Here is a 22,731-nt window from a genome sequence, read left to right as displayed (position 1 = left end):
CTTAACATTTACACTGCTCACATTTACAACTCCATGGAAAAAACAAAAAAATCATGCATCTTCATAGATAAAAAAACACAAGAGCCTGTTGAGAGATTGATTGTCTAGCTTTTTGACTTGTGTGTTAAATGGTGATACAGTACAGACAGAATGATCAATGTACGCCAAAGCTTTGGGCACAGTTGTTCAAAATATGTAACCTGGCTTTAGAATGATGTGGGATCTTATTTAAAAAACTGTGTAGGATCCATACTAAAAATGTACGTACGGACTAAAGCCAAAAATGGTGTGTGCCAAAAAATATTTTGACAGTTTCTAAAATCAGGCTTCAAACTAACCATCTGAGTCACCAATTTTACATCTCCACAATAATTGTAAGCACGGGTCAAAGTTTCTCCCATCAAGTCTGTTTTTATAGATCACAGCTTTTGCGTGGGAAGTGGCGTATGCCTCTTTCAGGCCTTGTTTTGTGCATATGCAATATTTACAAATGAGACCTGTGGATTTGGAAATCCCATGTTTTGCTATCCAGGATCAGCTAATCCATCTTAATTTTGTGCTGTTTTGTAAAGGCAACATTGGATTGGATCAACCAGATCCTGATGCAAACTTTTCAATATTATCAAATCCAGATAACCAGTCTCTAAATGGGACTCTACACATCACAATGTAGACTACCAGATGGTCGCTTTAAAGCTACAGTTTCACACGTTTATAAAAAAACTTTTTGTCATAAGTGTCGCTATATTCTGACAGGAGTACATGAGACAGATATTCTGTAATAAAAAAATCAGGTTCCTCTGGCTCCAGTGAGAGCTGTAATGGTATTTGCAAGAATCCACAGGGCTTTGCAAATGCTGAAGCACACAGAAAGTTTGATCCAGTTCAAAATCAAGATTGGATTACATGATTAAATCCAATTTCAGAATCCTTTATTCCCTCTAAACAACCTGTTTTCAAGATTTGATCAAATCCCATCAGATTAATTCTGAACAACTGGGCCCTGATTCCAGCAGCAAAAAAATCAAACAAACAAACAAACAAAAAAATCAACTATAAAAATAAAGTTATTCCTGCTATTTATTGAACTCTACCCTCTGGCTTCTTCTGCTCCGGATATAAAATGCATTAGACTGATATGATTATAAAGAGGCTGAGGATAAATCAACCAGACAACAGCTGACCTATTATCAATATAAAAATACAAGTATTATTTTTTGGTTTAAAGGTGTCCTGGCTCCTGAATCACAGCAGTGTGTATAATACTCTTATTAGCAGATTGTTACTGTAGCCTCACTGAGCTCCTGGTACATCTCATAACATACAACCAGTTCTGGTAGCCCTTACAGAGTAAATGATACGATTAAAGCATGTGGTAAGACTCAGGAGGCTATATTGCTTTGCTGTCCACTTCTTGGGTTCTCTATCTATTTGCGGCATCCCGTAATCTTCCACTCAGACACATAACCCTGCTGGCAAAGGAAGAGGAGGAGCTAACAGAAGGGGTTGCTGTCAACCTTGTCATCCTTCATCCCCGTTAGCCCCAGGCGAGCAAAGTCTTCAAACACTAGGTCATCAGCCTGGGAGGAAGAACTAAAAAGAGAAAGAATGTCATCAGCTACCTGGATTTGAAAAATAAGCTGGTTCAGAGCATTGATGTCTAAAGTCTTAAATATCTCAAAAAGTGCACCATAAAGTTTTATATCAGCACCTCCTCTATTTTTCACTTTTACAATCAGGGCTTGACATAAACTTTTTGGCTGTGGCTAATGATTTTCCAAAGTTACTATCTTAACAACAATGAGTGTCCTATGTGATGATCCATCTTTTATCTTGTGTAGTGTGTCAACAACCAATGCTGCGTCTGGGACACCTCACAACATCCCAACAGAGAGTCTAGCATGTGTGATTTTCTTTTTGTCTTCAACGACTTCTCCCGTCACAGCCATCACTTTGACCAATAGGAACACAGAGCAATCTGCTGCCATGGACACCTGTATGGCACCAACACTTAAGCACTTTTTGATATTTCCTCTAGGATATTACAATTATATAGTAAAAATGGAAAAATGATGGCCTGAAACAGCAGAGGCACAAGGATATAAAGGAATAAAATTCACAAATAGTGACTGGCCTTTACTTACCACAACTGCAGAGGGTACCAGCTTCATTTATAGATATATAGACACAGGCCTTAATTTATTATTCCTTCTGTATTTTTATTTTTAATCTGCTCCCGTTTGTCCTGTTAAAGTTAATGCATTGCAACGTCATTCCAAACTCCACACTTCCAGTATCCGTTTAAAATTAAAAGCCCCTCATAATTTCAGCTGAGAGAATCCCTTCATTTCCTGACTAGGCTTTCATGCAGGAACTTGTTGTGGAGGATTCAGTGACTTGCATGCTTTGCATGCGGTACCTCAAATGTAGCTCCTGCCATCTAGTGGCACTTTTTGCGTTACTACAACAACAGTTCGGCTGGGACAATGAACAGCCACAGTGACTGAAATCATAATGATAATAAAAATAGTACAAGAATAATCTGATGACAACAAGCACGTTGTGAAAGACGACAAGTGGTGATTGATTGTGGACCAGCGTGTAGTCTGTTATGTCTGTCAGCCAAGTCATGGCAAGATTTTATGATTCCACAGCACCTAATCTGACATAGTGACTGTCTGAACGGACAAAAACGTTGTATTGTCTGGACCTGGAATTAGTAATACAAAGTAGTAGAAAATGGTGCAGTGGTTAGCACTGTCTCCTCACAGCCAGATGGTTCTGGGGATAGATCTGAGGCTTATGGCCCTTCTGTGTGGAGTTTGCACGTTCTCTGTGATAATCTGGCGACCTGTCCAGGGTGGCATTCTTTACTAATGGACCTTTTCCACTGTAACTCTTGGCCGCACTGAGTCAAGCGTGCCAGACCGAGCTGCGCCAGAGATAGACCTTCTCCAGAGTAGGTCCAAAAGCAGGGCCACCCACCCTCAAGCAGGTAGCAGTGACGTCTTGCTGACCTGATGACCCCGCTTCTACCCCTCAAACAAGCATGTGCGTTGCGATACTCTACTCACCTCTGTCTGCAGGAGACTAGAGAGAGAGGCATTTTTAAAAGTCTCTGTGGGTTCAGCTCTCAGTACTTTTGTAGCTTCTAACTTAATCTCTGTGGTTCTCCCCTGCATTCTGTTTGTACTTTAGATATCTGCTTTATTTTACAATTTCATGTTCGCTATCCATCATATTATAACTTGTGTGTAAGTTGCTGCTCGAAAACTCAACATTTCCTTATTTTGCTGCTTCACAATTAAAGTTTTTACATAACAAAATAACAGGGGAATTTTACTATGAAGAATCTACAGAAAATGAAATGTGTTTATCACTGAATTAGCAGAACTTTGATAGCAGCTTTTTTTCAATAAAGGCAGGTATAATAGTACCACAGGGCGGAAGAGTATAATCAGAAACAGTCACAGTGAGATGTTCGATGAAGAGCTGCACCTCTGCAAACAGCTCACCTCCAACAGGTAAACTTCTTTTACCTGCTCTGCTGTGTGATGGAAAAACCCATGCTTTTTTAACGTCATCAGTCGAGACAAAACATTATCATTTAAAGACACACCCTTACAAGGGTATCCCTGTTGTAACAGAAATGCAAATTTCTGCCATGCTGGGCTGATGACCCAAACCAAATCAAACCAGGTAAGGCCAGCCTATGACTGTTGAAAAGGGGTGTAACAGTGACACACAAAGTGACGGCTCACTCATATGAATGGGTCCAATGTGGATCGAATGCACATCGGTAGGTCCGCATTATATTTGTCTCTCTCATGTATGAAAAGTCTGTATTCTCTCTCTGACTCTGTCTCTCTCTCTGTCCCTCTCTCTCTCTTTCTCTCTCTCGCTCTCTCTCTCTCTATTGGGTGCTAATGCCAAGCCCTGCTTCCAATCAGTATAGGAGATCCTGTGAAGATTCATATGTATGCAGATGACAGTATTGTGTATACAATTTTTTATTTCATCTTATTTTAAAGTTTTGTAGTCCACATTTCCATTCATGTTCAATTAAGATGGCAGCCTTTATATGCATCCATTTTATCTACCATCCATTTCTGTGTTTTATTTTTAATATTGGATCACAAACTTATAACATTCATACAGGTTAACTGGATGGACCTCACTGACTTTACAGAAGAGTCACGTGACCTTTCTCATCTGTAGATCCATTCTTAGTAATCTAATATTTTATTGAAGTCACTTAAGAACTAACCAAAACATAGTATCACCTGGTTCCATTTGCAGCTCTCAGATTCAGTGAAGTGACATTTCTCTAATCCAAACCCTTTGCTGTGTTGCTAAATCAAATCACAACCATACACTCTGCAGTCTGAGAGCAAAAATATGGTGAGAAAAGTTTAGTAGAGGGCTGAAAGAAATCTCATCTTTTTTTCACAAGTGTCTCACACACACACACACACACACACACACACTTACTTTGTCTCAAGCTCTATGAGGTTATCCACAGTAGCGTCAGCCTCTGGAACAACTAGGAACAAAAACACACTAGGTCATTAAATTACACTCCAATAAACAGCTCCACTGTTAACTGTTATGAGATGTGTGTGTGATTGTGTGTGTGTGTGTGTGTGTGTGTGTGTGCTTATTAGTGAGGACCAAGATGTGTATTTTAGTAGAGTGAGAACATTTTTGGAGAGTGAGGACATTTTAGCTGCTCCTCACTTCTTCAAAGGCCTGTTTGAGGGTTAAGACTTGGTTTTGGGGTTCAGGTTACAATTAGGTTTAGGTTAGGGTAAGGGTTTGGGGTAGGCATTTAGTTGTGATGATTAAGATAAGGGTAAGGGACTAGGGTATGCATTATGTCAGTGAGGGTCCTCACAAAGAATGAAGTACAAGAATGTGTGTATGTGTGTCCTACCTGGCTGTGGTTGGGGGCTGGGCTGGTCTGGTTTGGGATGCATCAGGACAAAAGGAAGTTCCACTGCCACATCCCTACACACACACACACACACACACACACACACACACACACATGCAAGATATAAAATCAACTATCTGAACAGCCTTGTCACCACCCACCATATTACAACTAATTTACATGATTTACAGCTGTTAGTTGTCTTCATTCAAAGTTAAACCAGGAGTAGAATATTAAGAGTTGTATTTCGCTGATTTGCATTTCAGTCTTGTAACACTGTCTGACCTACAATGGACAGTTTACAAATAAGTATCCAAATTGATGCAACAGAACTGGAGATATCTTTTTTGTTCCATACAATTTTCCTCTTTGTGAAAACATGCCACCTACATTACCCACAATGCAACCACTACTTTGGTGTAAAAATTGCACATGTTAGCACTGAATGTGAGTGTGTTCACCCACCCTCCACGAGCCACCACCAGTTTGACTTTGACTCTGTAGGAAACCAGGATCCCCATCATCTCTTTGTTGGTCCCTTCTTTCACTCTGCAACATACAGGACACAAGCAAACAGGTGTGAGAGAATACAATGATCTTGTGTGCTTGTTTGTATAAAAGTGAATCCCTTTCTTATCATGTCATGTACATGTGTGTGTGTATATGTACATGGTGCTGGAGGCCAGGTTGGTGTCTTCATGCTTTAGCTGTCCATCCAGGGCCAGGCCTCTCTTTTCCCTGTTGGCACCCAGCATCGGGGTCAGAGTGTAGACCTGGCAGGAGGTGGAGCTGGGAGAAACCTGGTGACTGAGGTTAGGGGTGGAGGTAAAGGTCAGGGAGAGAGGAGCAAAATGGGAAGGTTAAAGAGTGATCCATTAGTTCTGTCTGTTGCTACATACTAAATGCTTGCAAGGAACTGTAAAAACAAAATGAGACTTTGAATATGAAAGTTCAATCTTGATTGCAAAAGACAAGGCTGGTAAGATATGTTGTTGGTGATAAATTCAATGTTAAATTAAATATGTATTTCCATAGAAAATAGAAGGGGTGGGGATCACAATATTATCACAATATTTAAGTCACAATACAACTGCTGAGTAAATGCTAGTAGTAAAGTATTGTGATTTATTACCTTTTTTCAACTGTAAATTTTGTCCCCACAGGAAAACTTTAATATCTGTTTTATCTGATAAGATACAGATTTCAGTCTGAAAACTTGCTCTGAAAAAGTAATTGATTATTTTATTCTAGTAGGCTATGTAAAGTTTAATTTATATTTGTAACATTAACATTATCAATTTTTTCCCCCACCCCTAGAAAATAGTGTCATTTGCATACTAGTTTAGCTCACACGATGAAGACTGTGGGTATAAAGCTTGTCACTGGCCAGCAATGTCTGTTTTCTAAATCTCCATGCTACGTGAAACTAGTCTCACAAAACCAGACCAGTCTCCCACAACAACTTTCGAGGTAGCAACGTCCATGCTAAAATGTCTTCTTATGTTTTATGTGGCATTTTATTTTGTGGGAATTTAGCCACTTTAATGCCAGTGCTCACCTCCTCAAATGCAAATATTGCACCAAAACAAATTCCCTCCTGACAGTATATTACAAGGGCAACTTCGCTGCATCCTGGGCTAAGCGCTGCCCAAGACGATTTTGATTGGTTTAAACTTTAAAGAATTACAAACAACCCATACAGGTTTTTTCCCTTAGTGCAAAATTGCAATAAACAAATAATGATGGTTTTAACCACACCTTTCTCAAGTGCTAGCACAGCACAAGATAGGTCTGGCTGTGCGAGATTATCAGCATACTAATGCAATTCACGATTATCAACAATTATTTGATTGTAAAGAGAACAGGACCTAAACCTGATCCCTGTAGAACCCACTGATTAATGTTGAGAAGTGCAAACATTCTGATAAGCGCTAGAGAGATATCTTGTTTATGAATGGGATGGAAAGAAGGACAAGGCAAAAACATAATGCCTCTGGCCATGGCTATCACTCGCACAGAGGCATAAAAAAAAAATCTCAAATATGGATATTTGTATCGGCCTAAAATATCCAGTACTGGTTGGGCTGTACCCATAACTCAAGAAAACATGGTTTAAAGGAAATAAAAAAAGAAATGAAGCAGGGGTGCAAACAAGGATAAAAGCACAGTAGACAAACTCACTCTGCTTCAACCTGGGCAACTGCACACTTGTACTGAGCCATGGAGAACAGACAGATATCAGCATACTGACGAACTGATAGAAAGAGAGGAGAATTTTCCTTTAGCAGTCAGGTTACAGTAGATGCAGAATGAAATACTAGACTCTAACTGTAGCACCCAGTAACCAGGGGCGAAAATCCCATTTCATAGTTGGGGGGGACAATAAACAGTAAAATTTTAGAGAATAATTCCGGGGGGGACAAGGAAAAAAAGTTGTAGCCTGTCGTTTATACATCTTTTACCGCAATTTGACGCTTTAATCTTTTCTCTGTCTCTCCAACAGGCAGGCATAGGACCTTTCTTAGCACTGGCTGAGTCCACCTGCACATGTCCAGATTTAAAACAAAATGACTGAAATCAAATTAACATGTACACAACGACAACAGTCAGGTGCGCCGTGCTGTCCAAGGTGCTGAGTGTGTCTGGAACAGAGCAGGTCTCCCTGTGCGCTCTCTCCTTCTCTCCCTCTTTTTCATCTGGCTCAGGTGTGTGGAATGGATCCTTCTCTCTGGCTGGCTGCAGGAGCAAACCGTTTTGTTTGTTTTTTTCATTTTTTTACCGGCAGTGAGATAAACATTTCCTGCAATTAAACTGGTGAACTGGTTTATAAACAGTGTGCTGTGAGATCTGCCGCTGCGCACCTCAAAACCGTGTGTAATAATCGCGCGTAATGGCCGCTCCTCGTCAGTTAAACTGCACGTCTGTCATGTTTGTCTCACTGACAGGTGGAGAGCCTACAGATATTAACTACGAGCCGCTCCATCACTGACTGCTCTTGTCATGTCCTCTCCCTCTTCTTTCTCTCCTGTCCTCTCTGACTATCACTAAACTCTGGCTTTTGAACAATGCAGGAGAAATGTTGCAGACAGTTTATATTATCAGCCTGGGCCTGGGGCTTGTTGTAACAGTAAATGGGATGTGTTGTAACTTGTGTAAGTTAAACTGTATCTGCGAGTGTACATCTTACCCCGCGCGATGTGGGCAGCCGGGTCCAGCCACACGCTGCAACTGCTGCCAAGTACTAACGGCTGCTAGCCGTGGGATATACCACTAGCCGTGGGATATACCACTACTAGGAATGGGAGGGGGGGACTAAATCTTTTAAGATTTAAATAGCACATTATTGCGCTTTTATAATGAGCACCGCTTACATTGTGCTTTTAATAAATACTACTGCATTGTTAAAAAATTATTAATTGTGTCTCAAATTATTCTAGGGGGGTATAGCTTTATTGAAGGGGGAGTCATGTCCCCCCTGTCCTCCCCGGGATTTCCACCCCTGCCAGTAACAATAAATTGTAGTGTCAAGAGGTGCAAAATTTCTTTCAGTTCTGTATTTGAAGCAATGTAGTTGAAACAACAGTGTGAGTGTGTGTAAGAGTAGGTGGAGTTACCAGATATCTTCACTCTCTTGATACTCTTGGTGGAATTGTTGCTGACGTGGACATTGACATTGATGGGCTCACCATGGTAATACAGCTGGAGAAACAGAGACATAGCGATGTGTATATCCCATCATCATCAAACAACAACACATCAAAGTGTGTGAGTGTGTTACCTCCTTATCCAGTGAGACCTCAAGGTGTAGAGCTCTATCAGACATCAGGAAGCTGCGACTGGTCTCCACCATGGGCTGTGGACCTGGCTTTTCTGGAGCGTACTGAACCTTCCGGATCACCAGTTGCACAGAGTTCCTACATAAACAACAGGTTTTCATACATGTACATGTGCTTAGAGGTAACAATAACTAGCTCCCCTCCTGCTGATTGCAACACAGATTTGTTGGGTTTTCATGCTCTTTTCTCCATGTACACTCATCTTAGTAGCGTAGTGGTAGTTGAGTGGGCACCAGAGAGCTTTTGTCTTTTTGACATAATAACGATACAGCCCGCGACGGGTGACATGTGACGTCGAATAACTCACCCATCTCCCCCCCTAGCTGGGGAGGGGGGCCGGGGTTTGGCAGGAACCTAGAAAAAAAGGCCTCTCTTGTCACAGCCTGCATTCTGCTCCCCCGCTCTCCCTCCCTTTTCCATTCTACCTGCCAGCCACGCCCCCCTCATCAAGATAACTCCACTCACCTGTGCACACAGCTGCTTGTCATCAGCACTCCCTGCATATAAGCAGCTTCTGCCTTTCCCTTCAGGCAAGACTTTCCAGCATTCACTTTTGATTTGATTCCCTGGTACCGACCCTGTCTGCCTCTGACCTGTCTATGTCGTCTGTGTCCTGGTAAACTCACCACCCTTCTGTCCCGAACCACGCCTCAGCATCTCTGATTTCCGTCTGCCTGTGGCTGTGTGGTGTTTTCCTGCCACGTTTCAGCGTGAGTGTTCCCACCTGCTTGTCAGTTGCCTGCTGTCAGACTGAACTGTTCGGATCCAAGGACTCACGTCCTCACTCTTGGTCCCACTTCTGAGTTCGGCCCTGGACCCTGAACCCAGAGACTGTATGTGGGCTCTGAGCCACAAAGAATGAACTACATGAACTATTACATCTTTATTATCGAATAGGCTTTGCTATGTCGTTATGTTGTTGTAAGCCATTTGTGGCGCTCCCTATGGATGACAATTGGCCTATACTGCCTATGCCATGGGCCAGCACTGGTCTAGCCTCTTGAGTTTCTCAGAGAACCACCCTCTCTAGGAGTGCTAGTTTGGTTGTAGTCCCAGCCAGGTGTGTAAATGTGTTAAACCTTTGGTGGATTTTTTCCTCCGCAGTCTTGGCACAGAACGCTCGAAGCTCATAGTCCACACCACACGCCTTCCCGGTGTCCTCTGGACCCGGCTGGAGGGTTACTGAGCAGGGCAGGTTCTGGGGGATCTGAAATTGGTAATAGTAAGTATGTGAGCTGTTTGATATCATAGTAGTGACCATAACAGCTATGCTGTATGCTGTAAAGCCCTGTGAGGCAAATTGTGATTTGTGATATTGGGCTTTATAAATAAAATTGAAAATTGAAATTGAACAGTGTACTACACGCAAGTGGTCACTGGGATCTAAAAAGAAGCAGTTTATAATTGTTAATACTGATTTACTGCAGGAAAAATCCCTCCGAGGATTCTCTTTCTTGATAGTGCAACTTGTTTGTATAGATTCTGTCAGTGGTTATTTTTTTACCAGGCCCAGTGCTATCACTTTGTCTGTGTCCAGACCAACGATGGACAACACGTCTCCACTTCCTCTCACTATACAAAAATGGAGCTCTAATTCCCCTGATAAGGGTGTTGTCATCTTGAGCTGATGACATCATTTGGAGCCATATGAGGCTATCTTTCACCCTCTATCACTGAAAAATAACACATATACATGACTTGTTATACGCAGTTTAACTTTTTATATTCTTCCACCAGACTAACGCCAACTGCACCAACAGCTACTTTTATAATGTTGTTCTTTTCACTTTTCTGGGTTTTTTTGTCATTGTTTACAAACTCTTACTGGCACATTATGTGTTCCTGGAGAAGCCTAACTGGCTATATCATCAGTTTACAAGCAGAGCCTGCGTATGGTAAATGGACTGCACTTTTTCAGTCTTGCGACCACAAGCACTTTTACACTACATGTCACATTCACACATTAACACACTGTTGGCTGAGGCTACCATACATGGTGCCATCTGCTGGTCTATAGTAGTGTCAGAGTGAGGTGGTCGTGTTTCCAAGTCTTACAGTAAAATGGAAGGAGTAGGCATGCTGACCCAGCTTCTTCAGCAGCCTCTCCTGCAGGCGGCTCAGAGGCGTCTTCTTCTCCTGCAGAGGAGGGAAGGCCTGGATGGTGCTGATGTACAGGTCCTTCCGGAAGGAAAGGCCCAGGACGTCCAAATCCTCTCGACCATAACGAAACGCACAGGTCAGAGTCACAAACACTGAGGATGGACAAAGACACTGATGAACTGGAAGGTCAATCAGTCATTGAGTCACTCTGTTACTTTGTGTCTGTCAAACTTTACCTTTTCGATCTTTCAGGTACTCCGGATCTACAAGGAGCACTCCATCTTTAGAACACACACACAAGTGATGTTGAACAAATGTAGATCAAAACATTGTGTCTACACATGATAAATATTATCCAGATATGCTTTAACCAAAGGAACACTTCAACATTTTGAGGGCAAGTACTATCTTTCTACATTGTGTATGTGTATGTATGTATGTATACTTGCACCCCAATTCAGAGGCTGATTTCTAAACCAAACATAAAAAAGCCCGACAAGGTCTGTCTCATCTCAGGCTCCCTCAAATGCAGTTGAGAAACACAGCCCTCTTTTGCCCAAATTTGGACACAGCCTGTGTCCTTTGCAGCCCTCAGCATCCCATAACTTCCCTAGTGCCCATCAGTGTGCTGAAGTTAAATGTGTCAGCTGTTACTATAAACTCTATAAAATCATAAAACGTACTAGTGATAAATTTCTAAATTAAAAAGGGACTCTTGCTCTTAAATAAAGACGAGGTTCAACCACCTTCATCATTTAATTTAATTAATTCTAATAATCTAATCTGACTGAATTTGTTTCAGTTGAATGTAATACAATTCGATATTAATTCAGTTAATTTTATTTAATTTGATTAAATTCAAATTATTTCAGTTCAAATCAATTCACTTCAATTCAATTCAGTTTAGTTATTTAGTTTGATTGAATTTGATTCCTTTCAACTTGATAATTCTATTTGATTTTATTTTATATACCTTTATATTCTGCAGCTATTTATTCTATCTGCCTTGACATGTTTTTTAGATGTTATTGCTGCTGTGCTTTGTACACCGTGAAAATGTCAAATTTGGACACCAGTGACTTCTGCTGTTGGACTTCTAGTCCACTTGTATTCAGGAGACTTCCCCTCCCCCTTACTGGGCTGTATGTCTATGTTCTTTTATGTATTATATGCCTCGCCGAAAAACCAACTGCCCTCCGTGGACAAAATAAATTTAAAAGTTGGAGCTGAAGTTTGTTTAGACTCACCCACTGGATCTACATGGTCTAAGTGATCAACAAAGTCTCGCTTCCCTAGATAAACTGTGAGCTGTGGGCAGAAAGAGACAGACAGAAAAAAAATGGATTGATGAGGATACTCCATAACAGGAGATGTTTGAGAAAGGAGGAAACAATGATGACAACCCCCACCACATATCCTACCTTGCAGTTAGGGCTGGACTTCTTGAAGACCCTGCAGAGGAAGGGAGAGAGCATATCTTGTTAACATAGTGTTTAGGTTACGTAAAATTTTAATTAGAGATTTATTTAAGCATAAGCAACTGGTCTGAGCTCCACAAATTGAATGCAGTGCTTTGTTAAAAGATGTCCCCTGACATTATTCAAGCAACACCTGCAGATTCAAGTGTAGAAGCACTGAGCAACCAGAGGTTAGCTGCTTGGCTGCAAAAGTCTCTACTGCACTTGCTGTACGGGCCAAATGATGCAGAAGATCCGGGTATTTTATACCCAGAAAGTCAAACGTTTTTGGCTTCATGCACCACTGAGAAACTTTGATAGGAATGAATAAATGAAATGGACCCCATCTCCAACACTGTGTCCAGTTGTCTTTATACAACTACATCTAGGTTGACCAACAACAAGCTGTGAGTGTAGGAACTGTTGATCACATTACACTCCAATACACACAAACAGCGCTGTATAATCACATCATATTTCCTGTGCTTCATAAGTACACACGCATGCACACACGCGTGCACGCACACACACACACACACACACACACAGTACACCATTCCTTGGTGTAAACAAAAGTGAGCAGTTACAGTAGAAAGCAGCAGTGATGGCTGACAGGACAATGAACTGTATGACAGGAAGGTCAGCATAAACTAGGCTACAACTAAATGTGTGTCCTGGAGTCTCGCACAGTGTCTAAAACGGACCATGAATGACATTTATTCTCAGCAGTCTCTATATGTGTGACAGAACAGAGCAGATTCAATAACAGTATGGTGTTTGTGGCCTGTCTATGACCATGTGTGCCTGATTAGGTTAAAGTACACAGCTGATCCCAAGGGGGACATTAGTCATTGCAATGGAAAACTGCCATAGCACTTAACAAAGAACAATACAATTAATCAGAGAAAATGTTTTTAGAAAAACACACTCAAGGAACTATTCCAGACTCATTTCATGGAAATCTCCACCCTGGTTCTGTTATAGTGTTAGATATCATCAATTATTTTTATAGTACCACTCAAACATAAAAGCAATTCAACAGGCTTTACATAAATCTTCACACACAACAGTGAAAAAACAATGAGTGGGAATAAAAATAAAATGAATTATTATGTGAATGTAGAATGTGTACAGTGTTGATATTTGGCATCTAGGCTCTGACCTAGTCACTCCCCACAAGAAAGCAGGGAGTGATGATTTTAACTGCTCCAGTGTTGGAATGTAACTTATTAATAGTGATGCACAATATTGGATTTTTTGCCAATATTCGATATGCTGATTTGTAACAACTCATTTGACTGATAACCAAAAGAGATACTGATATATCCACTTTTTCCCCCACACCTAATTTTAGTGATCATCAAGTCTCTTCTGCAGTGTAATTAACCTTATTTTATGCATACATACTCTTATCGTGATGGCCCACCAGCAGCTAGAGACATGAAATACAATACTTTTCAATGTATGTAATATTGATAAATTATGCAAAATAAGAAAAAGCATGATGGCTGATTCTGATAGTTCATTTTAAAGCTGATATTAGCCAATACAGATGACGTGCCGATATTATTAGCATGTTTGCCGATTCTGATATTCAATTTTAAACTTAATATCGGCTGATACGATGATGCGCCAATATTATCGTGCATCCCTGCTCATTACATCTGATTACTTTTTGATTAATTTCTTTTCATTTTTTTTAAAACTCTGCAATTATGCTGAAAAACATCCAGAACTAGGCTATGACAAAAGAAGGCATTCTGAATGGTGAAAAGATGCAAGCAACAGAATTAATGTTATAATCTACAGCCTTTTTACCAAAAAGAATATATACGGATGTAACCCCTTTGTAATCACCAACATGTTAATTTGTAATTTTATTTTATTTGTAATTTGTCATACAAATTAAGTATAAAAAGTGAGAAAATCCTGGTAGGTCAGACAGGCGCTTCAAACAAACATTGACTTTCAACTAGGAGACCGTTTGTGTCTCCTGTGAAATTAAAAGTCAACATAGTTATGTGACTTTACAGTCTTAAAATAACTATGGAAAGTATTTTGCGAAGGTATTTTACGTAACTTAACAAAGTACATAAGTTTAATGTTGTGTTCACACCAAATGCGATGCAAATTTTGGCGTTGCATTACTCATGCAAGTTTGAACGCTAGAGTATTTTGTTTTGACTTGCTCCATATGCACAAATAACCTGTGTCATATACACGAGAAATCGCTGAATAGATGAATGAACTTTCGTCAGTACATCCTCAGGGTCATATGTTCCCGGAGGATCTGAACGCTGACTGGCTATCTCAGTATGAATTGGTTGCTGAAGTTCAGATTTTTCAACTCTCGCAGGTAAGTGTATGACACAAAATCACACTATTAGCGTCATTCCCGTGGCTTGATTGACATATTGCATGTCATTCATGTTGCGTCCTTCATGCTGCCCAGCAGGAATTCACTTCTAATTGTGTCTTTGCATTGACTTTATCTATCCCTAACAACGTGTTTGAAACTGTTATCATTCATAAAACTTTGCAATGGCATTATTTTCATGTTGCCAGCATGTTTAACACATTTTGTGCCTAACACAACATAATACATTGTTTAGAGGTTGTGTCCATTTGACATATTTTTGTGAGACTGTGTTGGTTGGATGGATTGTAGCAGTCAGATGTAAGCCATGTCAGTGGACTGGAGTTGGCTGCCTGAACTAGCTTGCAGGCTTTGCTTTATTAAATTCTAACTTACAACAGGGGTCTTTAATGTTTTTCAGGCCAAGGACAACTTAGCTCAAAGAGAAACAGAACAGGAACCCCCTACTACATATATTGTATAATATTGAGTTGCACTTGAGATAATTCTCTGAATATTTTTGGGTCTTCTCTCATTTGCGCTTGCCTGAAGCTACCATGTCAGCAGCAGTTGTAGTAGCTCACAAGAATATCTGTACAATTGGAATAATAAGCTAATGCAATTAATATTTCAACAGAACATAAGTGTAAGCTTACTAGTTTACCTTGCTGTTATGCTGCACAGAAATATAGCATTAGCTAGCTAGCTATCTTTGTTATTAATATGTTGGATTCATGTTAATGTGTATTTTGGCATGCTAAACTCCTAACTCCCTCAAATAGGCTACACCACACTCAACTTCACCAGACCTGGGGCATCGGTGGCTTAGTGGATAGAGCAGGCGTCCCATATACAAGGCCCAGGTTCAAGTCCAGCCTGTGGCCCTTTGCTGCATGTCATCCTCTCTCTCTCTCCCTCTCCCTCTCTCCCCCTTTCACACTTGGCTGTCCTATCCATTAAAGGCAAAATGCCCAAAAACATATCTAAAAAAAACTTCACCAGACCCCCAGCCAAAAAAAAGGATTGCATGCATCATTTGACTGGAGATGTGTCAGTACTACTTGATACCAGGTTATTTTGGTTGATACCTTAAAGGTAGCTTGAACTGTGCCTAGCCCTAATTTTAGATATATTTTAATTTTTGGAAAAAACAAACAAACAAAAAAAAAACCTTAAAGCTCAAATTACAGTAAAGTATTAAACAATAATGCTGTAGGTCCCCTTAGGGTTGCAGAACACCTGTTGAAGACCCAGTTTTTTAAAAGATAAGAAAACAAACAAACAAAAACTAATTAAAGCCATATGTGCATTTGACTGACATAATTATGATAAGCGTTTTGGTTGTTTTGCAAAATTAGAGCTCTTAGGAAGAACAGTGGAGAAGTGGAGAATCAAGACCTGGGTAACTCATGTCATGTTATATTTCACAAGTTACCAGTACACCTGAGAAGCAGATCATTTTAATAAAACTAAACAGACAAGTGAGTAGGCTACACAATTTCGCTAACATCACAACTAAAATCAGATAAGGGGTTACATTTTTCTACCGTTGGAACAGTTTTACTCTTATATTTAATAATTGCACTAAGTCCCAGTCAAATGGTCAAATGACTCATCTTATTTACCTTTAAAGAGTGTAGGGAATTCATAGTTTCCTGTCCATTTAGATGTTGTCACATTACGTTCTATTTAGCTAAGTCAGCACATTAGACAGTCAGTGTTATGGAGTTGAGAAATCCTCTCCAGTCAGAAAGGAGAGAGCAGAGAGGCTATGCTTAAACTAAACAGGAAGAGGGTGAAGTGTGTTCCAGGAAATGTGGCCAGTGTATGCCAGTATGACAGGAATTATTTTGTGACCAACTGTTGCAACTTATCAGCCCATGTATACAACCACAACAACACAAAATGAAAACTTTGTCTTCATTATTTACATTATTATAGAAAAAGACTGTTACTGGCCTAAAAGCAGAGCTGTTGTTAAGACCATTCAGGCCATGTCAGCTTAAAGGTTATGCACACTGCTGCAGTTTTAAGAACATTAGCATGTCCCTGTCCAGGAATGTGCTGCCTTTTACATTCTGAGGAAAGAAAACAGGGTCAAAGAACAAAATGCACATCCTGATTATCGACAAAAACCTCCATTACTTCCTTAACATGTGAACCCCTTCCTGTCAACCCCTTATCCTCAAAGGCAAAAAAAAAGTCTGTAATCATAACAAAACTCAACTCAGCAGGGAATGAAGCAACTGAGGTCAGCACTAAGGACAGGATACATCCCTGCTTAACCAGCCCACAGTTTCATTTAAATATTGTTCACACTCTTACACTCTACAGTTCACAAAACCATCTTCTATAAACTGGCAGTTCTAGTCACAAGTGGAATCAGATTAAAAAAAAAAAAATGTCAAGAGATTTTAAAGATTTGGAAATGCAGCCAGGCAGACATTGACCTCCACAAGATATTATCAAAATCTAATCCTTCCTTTCCCAAAAAGAAAGATTACTATGATCAGTTGTAACAAACCCATAAAAATAATACAAAAGGCTACCTGAAATGCGCTTTATGATTTAATTAGAAATCACAGAAAAAACGCTTTTCCAACACACTCAATTATCAATAACGTAGAAGCAGTTGTTATGAGATTAATGATGTGTTTGTTAATGTATGCCCAAATTTGGCAAAAGAAATGAATTTTCCTAGAGATGAAGATATAAATTTTGATTTTGCCTTTGAAATGTAATTCAGTGCTCCTTGGTGGAGTCTGTGAGAGTGATGTGTTACAGTTGTTTAGAAAGTGCTGACATATCAATTAAGCAGTAATTGACTGTCATCAAAACATGTACTTTTTCCTGATAAAATGAAAATTGAAAAAGTGGTTCCAATCTATAAAAAATAGTGACAAGCATATGGTATCAAATTATAGACATGTGTCACTGCTACCTCAATTTTCTAAAATACTTAAAAAAAATATTTGTACACAGACTGGATGATTTTCTTGAGAAATATGAGTTACTGAGTGACTATCAATATGGGTTTAGGAGTAATTGATCTACATCTTTAGCAGTGATGGACTGTAGAAAATATAGCAACAGCAGCAGATAAAAAACAGCACACTGTACTGTAGGTGTATTCATTGATTTATGTAACACAATCGATCATTCCCTCCTTCTTCAGAAATGTTAACAATATGGTATAAGACATGTCGCACAACTTTGGTTAAAAAGTTATTCAATAACAGGCATCATTTTGTAAAAATCAATAATACTGAATCACATCTTCTGGGAGTAACCTGTGGTGCTCCACAAGGTTCAGTATTGGGGCCTAAGTTATTTATACTTTATTTAAACTATATTGTAAGGTATCTAATATGTTGAAATTTGTAACATTTGCTGATGATACAAATTTATTTTGTTTAGATGATGACATGAAAGTGTTATTAAAAACAGTAGAAAAGTAATTGATCATGTTGGGAAAAATGTTTTGCTGTGGCGTTAGGGCTTATTGTGAAATAAAACTGAACTTAAATGGTGTTGAAATTGAAAGAGTATTTGAAACAAATTTTTTAGGAGTGACTTTTTAGAACATAAACTATTTTGAAGGCCACACATAGAACATAATAAAATCTAAATCTTTTGCTGCTCTTTATAAAACAAGGGAGTTGTTAAATAACAAATGTTTGTATATATTGTATTGTTCACTTGTGGTGTCATGCATGTCCTACTCTGCTGGAATTTGGGGAAATGCATACAAAACAAATATAGATCCTATAATTAAACTTCAGAAAAGAGCCCTCAGAATAATACATAAAGCAGGTTATCAGGAATCTACAAATTAATTGTTTATAGCATCCTACACCTTAAAACTTCCAGACACTGTGCATTTAAAAACACTGGAAATACTTTCTGTCTGTATTAAAATTTTATTTAGATTAAATAAAGGAAATTATAATTTAAGAGGGTTGTTTATTTATAAAACATGAACAGAACAGATGTAAAGTGTGGAATCCATCCAGTGCTGATTTGAAACTGTGTAGCTTTTTTTTTTTTTTAAACTTAAAATGCAAAATGATTATCAGCAGTCAGTCTGCACTGTTGCCTCACAGCTAGAAGGTTAGTGGTTCAAACCCGGGGAGGTAGCCCTTCTGTGTGGAGGTGTGAACGTGAGCATGAATGGCTGTCCATCTCATATGTCAGCCAATGAATGAATGAATGAATGAATTAAAGTAAATATGAGTACTGGATCAGAGCTATAACAGTACTCAGAATCAGGGAATCCTGAGTAGACTCGGGATCAGGGCCAAAAAATCTTGGTCAAAAATCTTTCTTAGACAGGGATCTTTCAGTGGCAGGTATGAAGAGGAGAAATGCTCACAGCAAGTAAATTATATCTCACTGCACAAATCACTTCACTGTTGTTTTCAGACAGACTTGAAAAATTGTGAAATTATTCTTTAAAGCCCCTGTGATTTGAATATTTGTCTTTGGCGCCTCCTAGTGGCACTGTAGAGGAAGAAACCCCAGCTACACTGTTGAACCCTCCGTAAGATAATACTGCATGTTACAACGGAGTGTTGTGCTAAAACTTTTTGACACTGATTAAAATTTACTGTACATCGGGCTCTTTTTCCTCCCATAGGAAATGAAAATATTTCGGGAATGTCTTGAAAACAGCAGTGAGTGCTGTCAAACACCTGCCGTGTTTGACAAAGTTTTATTCAGCCTATTACTATAAATGTGTAACGTTATGCCTCGAAGAATCATCTACGACAAAGTAAAAACGATTATTTGAGATGCATAAACTGTAGCTACATTCTTACGGCTGGTGCTCAACACCACAATACGCCTCGTTTTCTCATATGAGGAAGTTACGCCAGACTTTCCAAAATGTATACATTTTATAGCAGTTTCTTGCTACCTTGTTTATAGTCAAACCTAACAGCAGGATAGGACAAGACTTTAAACCTTTAAGCATTTTTTGGCGTCCTCTCTTCAAATCGGAATTACCATCAATCGATATTTATCCAGATATTGTAATAAATAAATAAATAAATAAATAAATAACTCAACTGTCAGACCGAAAATCCACCGAGGAGAGTTACAGGTAGGCTATGTGAATTAAGTCTGTGGTCGTGGTGTCATTTGCAGATAGGCTACGAACAGCGATAAACACACTAGAGGTTTCAATTGTTCGTTTTTTAAAGGGAGTTTGAATAGTTCCCTTTTTTTCTCAGGAGACTAGTCTTGTACTTCCAGCCTTTGACGCATTCGAGCCAACCGGATGATTGTCTTACCTGGTCCCCGTTTTGTCCCCCATCTCCTCAGTGCTGTGTGGACAGTATGTCTAATATATGCTGCTGTGTTGTCTGTCCCGGTCCAGGCTGTCTGCTGCCAGCTTTTTTTTCTCCTTTTTTTTCTGGAATAACTCAGCCTATTTCCGCAGTTTATGGACAAAAACCACTCCCACATAACACGATGGACAGCACAACCACCCCAAAACTTTATACACCTGCAAATCAAAATGCATACACTCTACAACTAGGCTGCTGGTATGCGCAGGGTGAGTATTGGTAAAGTGGGACAGTGAGGGTTTAAACAGTGGCTGTATGGGGGACTCATTTTATCAAATGTTTTATGTATATTATATAAAAAAAAGTGATGACACTGACATAGATAATTATAGACATATAACTATTATGAATACAGATTAGAAGATACTTGCTAAAAATAATTATGATGTACTACAAAAAAATATTGATAAGGAACATACCTGTGCAATTAATGTAGGATTATCTGAGTATTCTCAGAGAGAGTGTGAATAAACCAGATAAAAAGAAAGAATTTATATTATTGGGCTGGATCAAAAGAAAGCCTTTGATTACATTTCCAGAGATTACCTCTGGGCTGTAAGGAAGGCTTACAGCTTCCCTGATGCCTTTATTAATGTAGTTTATTCATGTATGTCAAGTCAAGTGTCTGTGCAAATGTAATTGGTGTTTTAACTGAGCCCTTTGAGGTCAAGGGAGGGGTCAGATAGGGCTGCCCTCTTAGCACTGCCTTGTACATTTTGGCCATAAACCCTTTAATTAAAATAATCAACTCTGATTTGCCCAAAGTCACCGCCATTGCCTACACTGATGACATCACCGTTAATGTAAAATATCGTTTAGAAATGGATGTTTTAACTTATTATTTAACCTTGTATGAGCTAGCATCTGGTGCCAGATTAAATCATAATAAAACAGGGAGTCTGGATCAGAGCTGAGAAGGACAGATGTAATAGAATAGAATGGAGGAGCAGTGGGGGCAGTTTGTGGTCGTTTTGTGAAGAAGTCCCTTATCCAGGCACAGGTAGACGAGGGGAAATCCAGGCAGTGCAGCTTGTCAACCAGGAGGTCCGTAATGATCATGTTGAATGCTGAGCTGTAGTCTACAAAGAGCATTCTCATGTAGGTCCCTGGATGCTCCAGGTGGCTCAGTGCAGTGTGGAGGGCTGTGTTCATGTCATCTTCAGTTGACCTGTTGGCCCTATGGGCAAACTGTTGAGGGTCAAAGCTGGGAGGGAGGTGGGCTCTGATCTGTTGTGCAACCACTTTTTCGAAGCCCGTCATAACAACCGACGTGTGGGCTATGGGTCTGTAGTCGTTTAGACTGCTGACAGTTGGCTTTTTGGGGATAGGGATAATGACAGCAGATTTTAGGCAGGATGGGACAGTAGCTTGTGCTAGCGAGAGGTTGAATAGCCTCATGAAAACGCCTGACAGCTGGTCTGCACAAACCTTTAGAGTACGCCATCCGGCCCGGCAGCCTTCCTTGGGTTAACCCTCTTCAGCACTTGTCTCACCTGATGTACCTGGAGAGTGGGAGGCAGTGGGGGCAGCATGGCAGGGTGAGGCTTTGACATCTTGAAGCAGGCAAATATGGTTTAACTCCTCTGCCAGGGAGATGTCTGCATTAACAGTCACAGGTGGCGTGCCTTTGTAATTGGTGATCTGCTGTAGTCCTTGCCACACTTGCTGTGGGTTGTTCGAGCCAGGTGGTCCTCTGTCTACCTCTTGTAGTCCTCCTTGGCTGCTTTGATGCCCCTCCTCAGTTTAGCCTTGGCCACGCTGTACTGGCCCTTGTCCCCTGACCTGAAAGCAGAATTGCATGCTTTTAAAAGGGACTGTTCCCTTACTCGTCATCCATGGTTTAATGTTGGGATAGACCCAGATGTGTTTAGTAACAGTCACATTATCAGTGCAGGTTTTATAGAATAAAACAGTCTCTGAGAATTCCTCTAGGTCTTGGTGTTCAAATATATTCCACTGTGTGCATGCAAAACAGTCTTCAAGTTGTGTGAGTGCACCAGCTGGCCAGGTTTTTATAGTCTTGATTTCAGGATGAGCCTGTTGCTGTTTACTAATGGTGTCATGTAACTGGCCAAGGGCTAAGCTAACATTAGCAGTCAGTGGTATGTAAACAGCAGTAATGATCACAACAGTGAGCTCCCATGACAGATAGAACTAATGTAATATAATTGATCATTTTAAATATGGGGGCCTAATAAAATATAAACATATATCTGAAAATTTTTATCGCACTGAGGTGATAATTAGACTAAAAAAAATCATTACTGAGAGCATCAGAGACGTCAGATGGCTGATTTCTGTAGGTAGACTCCCAGTGAGGGCTGCTGTGTTTTGGAGCTGTTATGTTACTACTAAAGAATGCCCAATGATTGATTGTAACGAGGTTGAAGCACAAGGACATATTTTAGTAGACTGTTATAGAGCACAGGAGCTGGCTCAGCTTGAAAGGTCTGGGCATAAATTTGAACACATGTTACAACTCTGTTATGTATGGACTCTTTGAAGAGAAGATGCCCTCGAAACATAAAAAAAACTGTTTCAACTCATCAGCGGTTTTATATGTTTCAAACAGTGGAAAACCAGATGCGCAATGATCATACAACAGACAGTCATAGACAACAATATGGTCATTAAACATATACTTACCAACCTACGGAGAAGGAGGGCTATGGATAAAACTCAGCGCCTTCCTTGGGACATA

The 22,731-nt window shown here is 39.9% G+C and overlaps 1 protein-coding gene across 1 annotated transcript; it reads right to left on the bottom strand.

Moving 5' to 3' along the window:
- Nucleotides 1–88: 88 nt before the first annotated feature.
- Nucleotides 89–20,114, bottom strand: arrb2b (arrestin, beta 2b). Its single transcript, XM_033651632.2, has 14 exons — nucleotides 19,974–20,114; nucleotides 12,291–12,321; nucleotides 12,117–12,177; nucleotides 11,106–11,150; nucleotides 10,825–11,021; nucleotides 9,849–9,976; nucleotides 8,712–8,847; nucleotides 8,548–8,632; nucleotides 7,115–7,187; nucleotides 5,603–5,740; nucleotides 5,399–5,482; nucleotides 4,934–5,007; nucleotides 4,492–4,543; nucleotides 89–1,593 (listed from the first exon to the last, which is right to left on the bottom strand). Exons 1-14 carry the CDS (start codon nucleotides 19,994–19,996, stop codon nucleotides 1,494–1,496), a joined length of 1,227 nt encoding a protein of 408 aa, XP_033507523.1. The 5' UTR covers nucleotides 19,997–20,114; the 3' UTR covers nucleotides 89–1,493.
- Nucleotides 20,115–22,731: the final 2,617 nt, after the last annotated feature.

The sequence above is a fragment of the Epinephelus lanceolatus genome, chromosome 22 (genome assembly GCF_041903045.1).
Source record: "Epinephelus lanceolatus isolate andai-2023 chromosome 22, ASM4190304v1, whole genome shotgun sequence".
NCBI lineage: Eukaryota > Metazoa > Chordata > Actinopteri > Perciformes > Serranidae > Epinephelus > Epinephelus lanceolatus.
This window is presented reverse-complemented; position numbering and strand designations above follow the sequence as displayed.